The 8091-nt window shown below is 57.8% G+C and overlaps 1 protein-coding gene across 1 annotated transcript; it reads left to right on the forward strand.

Moving 5' to 3' along the window:
- The first annotated feature begins 1031 nt into the window (after window positions 1-1031).
- On the forward strand, window positions 1032-6029 carry SDS (serine dehydratase). The gene is made up of 7 exons (XM_075534651.1): window positions 1032-1184; window positions 1514-1553; window positions 1760-1899; window positions 1983-2074; window positions 3128-3355; window positions 4953-5077; window positions 5821-6029. Exons 1-7 carry the CDS (start codon window positions 1032-1034, stop codon window positions 6027-6029), a joined length of 987 nt encoding a protein of 328 aa, XP_075390766.1.
- Window positions 6030-8091: the final 2062 nt, after the last annotated feature.

The raw sequence follows: 8091 nt of genomic DNA on the forward strand, positions 1-8091 counted from the left end.
GGGAGAGGAGGAGGAGGGGGAGGGGAGGATGTGGATTGTATAGCTAGTTGTCGCCACCATCTCAGGCTGGAAGAGCTGGAAAGCTTCCAGCTACCATTACCATTTTGGTCACAGATGCCAGAGCACAATCGGGATCAAAGAGAGGGGCAATGCGGCACGGGCATTTCCAGTGAACTCCCAGTTTCTGGAGTCAGGAAGGCGGCCAGACCCTGAAACGACTGCCCTGAGATCATCAAACCTTGAACTAGAAAGATTGCCCTGCAGAGTGGTAAAAATGGAAGGATGGCTCAGGGCATTAGTAAACGTGTGGTCTTGAGCATTCTCTTGTGTTAAGAACTATCTCTGTGGGTTCCAACTGATAGTAACAACCCCAAAGATCTCCGGGAGTTTACCTGAGAGGGGGAGGAGCAGTTGGAAATGGTCGTGCAACTTAAAACAATGTAAGCCAAGTACCAGTGTAACCCGATGTAACCCGGTGGGCGCATTTTGCTGTGTGGCTTTTCAACTACATCGAAATCTAGAAAGAAAAAAATAGAGGTTAAATGTGACTCACTTCTGATCATCACAGCCTTTCATCAAGGGCGTGTGCACAAGTGTGTGCATGGGCATGCGCGAGTGTGCACAGGTATGGTGGGTGTGATGTGCTTCTGGGGGCACTTGTGTGTGTGTATCTGGGAGGCACTTGTGTGTGAGTGTGTACATGTATGCATGTGTATTTGTGTGTGTACATGTGTGTGTATGCATGTGCATATATGTACATGTGTGTGTGTCAGGGTTGGTGGAAGTTCTCTTCCCCGTCTAGTTGAGACTGAGGCTGAGACTGAGAGGGGACCCTAGTGACCTGTCTGACATCACTTTGTGAGTAGGTGACAGAGTTGAGAACTCAGTCCAGTCTCCGTGACGCTATCGGCTGGTCTTCGGAGAGGGAGCGAAGTGGCCACCCCCGGTTACACTGCCCATTGGGGAGCTGCTGACCTGCCCCCCTGAGCCTGGTGTTGCTGACACCCCAGGTCTCCTTGCTTCCCCCAGAAATGGCATCTGGAGAGGTCCTGCACGTGAAGACCCCCATCCGGGACAGCATGGCCCTGTCCAAGGTGGCGGGCACCAGCGTCTACCTCAAGATGGACAGTGCCCAGCCCTCCGGCTCCTTCAAGATCCGGGGCATTGGGCACCTCTGCAAGACGGTACAGGCTGGATGTCCATGTCCTCCAGGCAGGGGACAAGTCCTCTTCCCTGAGCCCCAGGATGGGTCCGCTGCCCCTCCCAGTGCCTGCCCCTCTCCCATTAGTTTCTCTGGTTAAGGGACTCTGATCCATGCAGGAGGACACCTCCCAGACTGACCCTTAGGCCTCTCTCTCATCCTCCCATGAGCCTGATGTAGTCTCAGGAGACCATGACAACACAGGGCAAGCCACTGTACCTCGGAATCTTCCAGAAGTCCCTCTGGGTGGACGGGAAGCTCCCAGGCCCAGACTGGGAGGTGGGCTGACCCCCTCCCGCCTTATCTCCACAGTGGGCAGAGAAAGGCTGTGAGAATTTTGTCTGCTCCTCAGGTAAGCGAGCTGTGTGTCCCGGGCCTGGGCCCCCACCTCTCTAGTCCTGATCTCCCCAGTTCTGCCAACCCAAGAGCATGGGCACCATTTCCCAGTTTGGAGGGCAGCCAGAGGTTGCTGAGAGCCCCCAGGGGGCGGGGGGTGCCCAGCCCTCGGCTGGATGCCCAGGCCCTTCTGTGTGATACCATACTCCCTTCCCTGGGCAGCGGGTAACGCAGGCATGGCCACAGCCTATGCTGCCCGGAAGCTGGGCATCCCCGCCACCATCGTGGTGCCCTGCACCACGCCTGCTCTCACCATTGAGCGACTGAAGAATGAAGGTGCCACGGTCAAGGTGGTGGGCGAGGTGAGTGCCACCCCAGGGCAGAGCCACGGGGGCGCCTCCCTCCCCCATCTCACCCGGAGCCTCACACCTCTGTGATCTCACAGTCTCTGGACGAGGCCTTCGAGCTGGCTAAGTCCCTGGCGAAGAACAGCCCGGGCTGGGTCTACATCCCTCCTTTTGACGACCCCCTCATCTGGTAGGTGGGGCCCGGAGTGGTGGGGGGACACTGGGTGTGGGCGGCCGGCACCTGCCACCATGCACACCGCCACCCTGCTGTGCACACTGCACTTGGACACGTGTGCACACAGACCCTCGCCCTTCCCCATGTCCACACACATACACACATACCTGCACGCCCAGCAGGTGGACATACGTGCACCCTTGTGTGTTGGCAGGTGAGGCTGGGTTTGTCCCCGACACTGTCCCCCAGGCGAGGATCGAAAGGGACTCATTTTATTAGGGAGGGATCTTGGTTTTCTAGCACAAACGCCACAAGGGGCTGATGTCAAGGAGCAAGCATTTAGTTTTTCACTCTTCTGGCGAGAGCCCGCACCTCTTGGGACCTGTGGTAAGCCTGGCCTTCCCCTGCTCACATACGACCTTCATAAGCCCCCTGCCTCTACCCTCCGCTCCCCGCCTCCCATCCTGCAGGGAGGGGGACGTGATAACATAGAAGTGATTCGGTCTGGAAGCCACCTCCCCCCGCCAGGTATCAGCAGACCAGCATCACAGAATTTAAAACCGAACCGAAACCCATCCACGGGTCTGGGGCTAGGCTCCCAAGACCTGTTCAGGAAAGACCATTGGCTCCTTACCAGGAGCTGGTTCCCTGGAGTCGGGGAGGGAAGGAAGCTACTGGAAGGGGCTTTTGTGAGCAGACTGGGAGCAGGTCTAGCTTGGCCGGTCTGGGGACCGTGGGAGCCAGTGTGGAAACTACCCCCACCATTATCCCACTCAAGGGAGAGGGAGTGGACATGTCTGCATCTACTCCCATAGGTGGAAGGCTGCTGTCAGGACATGGGAATGCCCTGGCCCTTCCAGGTGACACTTCCAGGTTGACACTCAGGGGAGAGGCCACAGTGGCTGCAGTAAGTCCCCGACAGAGTGATGCAGATGCTGGCAGTGGGAACGAAGGGGAGTGACTGGCTTGCAGGCCCATCACCGACCCACAGTGGGAGCCCCTGCAGGGCTCCAGCCATCCAGAGAGCCCAAGCCTGACCTGCCCTGTCCCCTCCTCCCGGCCCTGCAGGGAAGGTCACACGTCCATCGTGAAAGAGCTGAAGGAGACACTGAGCGCAAAGCCAGGAGCCATCGTGCTCTCCGTGGGCGGCGGGGGCCTGCTGTGCGGAGTGGTCCAGGGGCTGCAGGAGGTGGGCTGGGGGGACGTGCCCATCGTCGCCATGGAGACCATCGGCGCCCACAGCTTCCACGCGGCCACCACGGCCGGCAAGCTGGTCTCCCTGCCCAAGATCACCAGGTGAGTGGCCAGGGTCCAACCACCCTCTCTCTCCATCCTGATGGCCGGCGGCGAGGTGGGTCCTGACATCAGCCCAGCCTGCCCCACAACCAAGGGCAGCGAGGCTTCGGCCTGGAGTCATATGGCTCGAACTCGAACCACGTCCATCCGTCTGTCCATCTGCCAGTTCATTGCCACCTCATATACAGGCTGTCACCCCATCGCCATCCACACCCGGTGTTACAAACCTGCTTTTGGTACCTCACCGGCCAACTACGCAGCCACTAATGTGTGTAAGATGCAGGGAGCAACGGGGTGAAGAAACCCAGTCCCTGTTCTCAAGAAGTCCACCGCCTGCCCTGGACGCCCAATAGATGGGGCAGTTAGAATCAAGCCTGAATCAACCAGAAGCCCAAAGTAACCCTGCCTTCAACAAGCCTGAATGTGCATTTATGTACATTTTTAAAAGGCCTAGAGGTGGGTGGTCCAGGGGTGGAATAAGTAGCCCCGTGGGGCTCTAGTCTAGTTGGCTGCCCCATCCTTAGCACACAGCCTTATGCGCCTGAATGTCTGCCAGAGCACCAGCCATCACATCCACACTCCCTCCATCTGGTAGGATATCCCTGTAAGGACAGACACGATGCTTCCCATGGGCTAGAACTTAAGTGACATGGCCACATCCAGGGGCAGGGGACGCTGGGAAATGCCTTTATATCAGGCAGTAGATACTAGGGTGGACAAGTGTCTACCACAAATGGAGAAGACCGAGTCCCAGTAAGGGTCTCTCCTCTGGCACACTGTTGGGGTAGGAAACATGATCAAATGACTACTGTCAGCCCCGTGAGGGCTGGTTGGCATAGTGGCTATGCACTGGGCTGCCAATGGAAAGGTCAGCAGTTCGAAACCACCAGCCACTCCTGGGGAGAAAGAAGAGGCTTTCTATTCCTGTAGAGAGTGACAGTCTCAGAAACCCACAAGGAGAGTTCTACCCTGTCCAAAAGGGTCTCCGTGAGTTAGAATCAACCAGGTGGCAGAGAGATGAAATGGACTATCGAACCCACAGTGGGCTCAGAGCCAAGGTGGTCCTGACTCTAGGGATGTTCATGAGAGAGGGATGGTGGGGGTGAGAAGAGGGAAAGGCGAAGGGCTGGAAATAGGCTAGCAGTCCTCAGGGAGAACATGCCAGCCATGACTCGAGCTCGGGAGTCTCTGGAGTTGTACAAATCCTGCCTGCAGTCTCAGCACCACATGTCCCACGCAGGTCAGTGGTTCAAAACCACCCAGCCGCCCTGTGGGAGAAAGACGAGGCTCTGCTGGTCTCATCAACAGTTATGTTTCTTCTCTGCCTGCTGGGTCTCTCTGAGTCAGAATTGACTCGATGGCAGTGAGGCAATCCTTTCTCCAGCAAACACAATATTTTCTCAACGAGTTAATACTTTCTCACGATCTTTTCAGGCATTGCTTTGGAGCTGAGCCGGAGCGTAAGGTGCTATGTAATAAGGCCGGGCTTTATTAAAAGTGCCCCATTGGGGGAAGCCCTGCCCACTGGCCCTCTGCCCTTCCCCCTCACTGACCATCCTTTGATCCCATTCTCTCTTCTTTCTCTCCGCCCTCCCAGCGTCGCCAAGGCCCTGGGCGTGAACACGGTAGCTAAGCAGACCCTGAAGCTGTTCCGGGAGCACCCCATCTTCTCCGAAGTCATCTCAGACCAGGAGGCAGTGGTCGCTATCGAGAAGTTTGTGGGTACGTGCCTGCCCCCTCGGGTTCCTCCCAGCTGGCTCGAATCTGTAGGCTGCCTGTCTCTGGGGCCAAGCAACTCCATTCAGTTCACATTTCCCTCCCTCGTCTAGTCCCCCTCCACCTGGAGTCCCCCTCCCATAAGGAAAGCCTGGAGGGGGGGCAGAGCCAGGATGGATGCAGACAGATGTCTGATGACCATGGCGTTGATTTAGTATTGTTTAACGGCCGTGGCTGTATCCCGCTGGCCAGGTGATCAGTGTCGGCCCCGAGCTTCCTGGCAAGCAGGGTGCTGATGAAACATGGGGCTCGACAGTGAGATGTGGAGAGTGGCCTGCAACCAGGCTACAGCGGAAGGCGCTGGGGTCAGCCCCAAATCCTACCGAGCCTCGGAGCTGAATCTGACTCATAGCCAAGCTGTAGGGCAGGGAGAATCTGTCCCTGTGGGTTTCTGAGACTGTCACTGATTATGGGAGTAGAAAGCCTCGTCTCTGTCCCCCAGACAGGTTTTGACCTTGCAACCCCGTAAGTAACCACTGCATCAGTGGACCTCCTGGGATCGACCTCAGACAGTGGGAGTGGGGCAGACTGGGGGTAGTGTTTATGCTGCCCCTTAGTCCTCTTGGGCCTGAAACCAATTGGCTAATCCATCATGAATTCCAAGATTGCTGTCCCCACGCTCTCCCCATGGAGGCCCCCCACACACACACACACTCACACACAAACACCTCCTTCTCCTCCTCTGGCAGATGACGAGAAGATCCTGGTGGAGCCCGCCTGTGGGGCAGCCCTGGCCGCAGTTTACAGCGGCGTGGTCCAGAAGCTGCAGGCGGAGGGGAAGCTCCGAGCCCCGCTGCCCTCCCTGGTCATCATTGTGTGCGGGGGCAGCAACATCAGCCTGGCCCAACTGCAGGCCCTCAAGGAGCAGGTGGGCTTGAAGAATGGGCTTGCCATGTAAGGAGCCCTCCCAGCCCAGCTGGTCGGGCCCCCTGAAGGAGCCGGTGTTTTATCCAGCCCCTCACTGTAAATAGTACCCATGTTTGATGGCGAGGCCGTGGCTCAGAGGGGTGTGCACTGCCTTGTAGCTTTCAGGGCCCATTACGGGGGGGGGACCTGGGTTCCCTGAGAGAGGATCCGTCGAGCATTGAAGCCAGGCTCTGCCTGATCTTCTTTGGCATCCGTGGGGCTGTTCAGCCACCATCCTAGACCACCCCTGCTAGGTGACAGCCGCCTACACATAAGCTTGTGGCCACCGGCTCCCAACTGCATTGTGGGAAACACTCAGAGAAGCTGGCTGTCTCTGCAGAGATGGACCCCCCTGCCCTTCTGGGGTCCTCAGAGCAGGGTGGGCTGGGGGAACTGGGCGGAGCCCGTCCCAATGGCTTCCTCCCTGGGAAGACGGTGGGTCAGCGTCCTGAGGCCCCACCCTACCCACACCCAGTTCTCTGGGCTGCAAACTTTTTCACGGACAAATACATTATTTATGAATTGTAGTGGTTTTGAGTTTTCCCGTCAGCTACCTTCTCCTCTCCTTTCATCTGACCATGCTGGCTTTCTCAGCCACAGAGGCGTGGGCATGCGCGCGCGCGTGTGTGTGTGTGTGTGTGTGTGTGTGTGTGTGTGTGGTGGGGTGGGGCTTGTCCTGGAGCAGGGAGGGCACCCCTACACCCCTGGAAGCAGGTGAGGAAACCAGGGCAGCAGCCAGGCCTTGGGAAGACAAAGGCCGCCACTCCACATGGAACAGGCCTCACAGGGCAGGCCGCCCTCGCTTGGCCTCCATCGCAGAAGCACTTACAAGCAGGGGTAGTGAGCTCCCCGTCCCTGGGGCGGGTTCAACTGATCTGGTAGCCACCATTTGAAGTCCGTGTTCAAGAATGCTCATGAAACATGAAACCCTCTTTATCAATGAAAGTCAATGCCGAAGCCCCGTGTATAGAGCAGATCAGCGTTTGGGGAGTCTGGCCAAGATCTCCCCCCAGTACCCCCCCCCCATTTCCATGCTCATCAATGTCCCCTCACCACTGCAGCAGCGTCCAGGACACTGTTCTGTGCGCACTCCCAGGTTCCTAGTGAAGTTTGGGAGCCGCTTGCTTGCTATGGAGTCGAAGCTGGTTCCCGAGGGCTGGCTTTCAGGAAACAGGATGCCAGGACTTTCTTCCCAGGTGCTTCTCGGTAGACCAGAAGCCTTTCGGTTGCTGTTGGTACCAGCTGGCAGCACAGAGTTCACACATGGGGCAGACAACTCCACGGTAGGCTGTTCTAAACCACCAGCTGCTGAGGGAGAGGAGGGCTTCTACTCCCGTGAAGAGTCACCGTCTCGGAGACCCACGAGGCCAGCTCTACCCTGGCCTCTGGGGCTGATGCCAGTCGAAATCAACTGGATGCCAGAGAGAGGGGGAGGGGCTCCCAGGCACAACCAACCAAACTTCAAAGTCACTGCCCTCAAGTCGTGTCTGCTTGGTCGTAGCGAGCCTGTGACCCTCTGGGGCTGTAACTCTTGACGGGAGCAGACAGCCTCATCTTTCTCCCAAGGAGCGCCTGGTGGTTTCAAACGGCTGACCCTGTGGTTTGAAGCCCAATGTCTGACCTACTGCTTGGCACCAGGGTTCTACCTCGACCCAACGGCCATGCAGAACTGGCCTGGACCCCAAATAGCAGGGGCTGCAGGTTTCAGTGGGAGGCGGAGTGTCCACACTGGCAGGAGGCCTGCCTATGTGTTGTCAGGACAGTGGCTGGCAGAGCATGATGTGCTGGAAAACTGGGGCAGGGCTTCAAGGAGGTACAACCGGCAGCCCCCAGCCCCAGTCTCCCCTGGTGGAGGAGTTACACTGTTTAAAATGCTCCTCCATTCAGAAGACAAGCATCGAATCCACGGCCCTGCCTGAGCCCTTGTAGCAATCCCACAGGCACAGACAGGTCTGCCCCCTACAGGGGGGGCTGCAGCACTGCAGGCTGAGGGTGCTCCTTCAGTTCCCAGGCCACTGAAGCCCCAATGGGGGCCACTCATGACACTGCCATCT

Source organism: Tenrec ecaudatus, chromosome 16 (genome assembly GCF_050624435.1).
Source record: "Tenrec ecaudatus isolate mTenEca1 chromosome 16, mTenEca1.hap1, whole genome shotgun sequence".
Taxonomy (NCBI): Eukaryota; Metazoa; Chordata; class Mammalia; order Afrosoricida; family Tenrecidae; genus Tenrec; species Tenrec ecaudatus.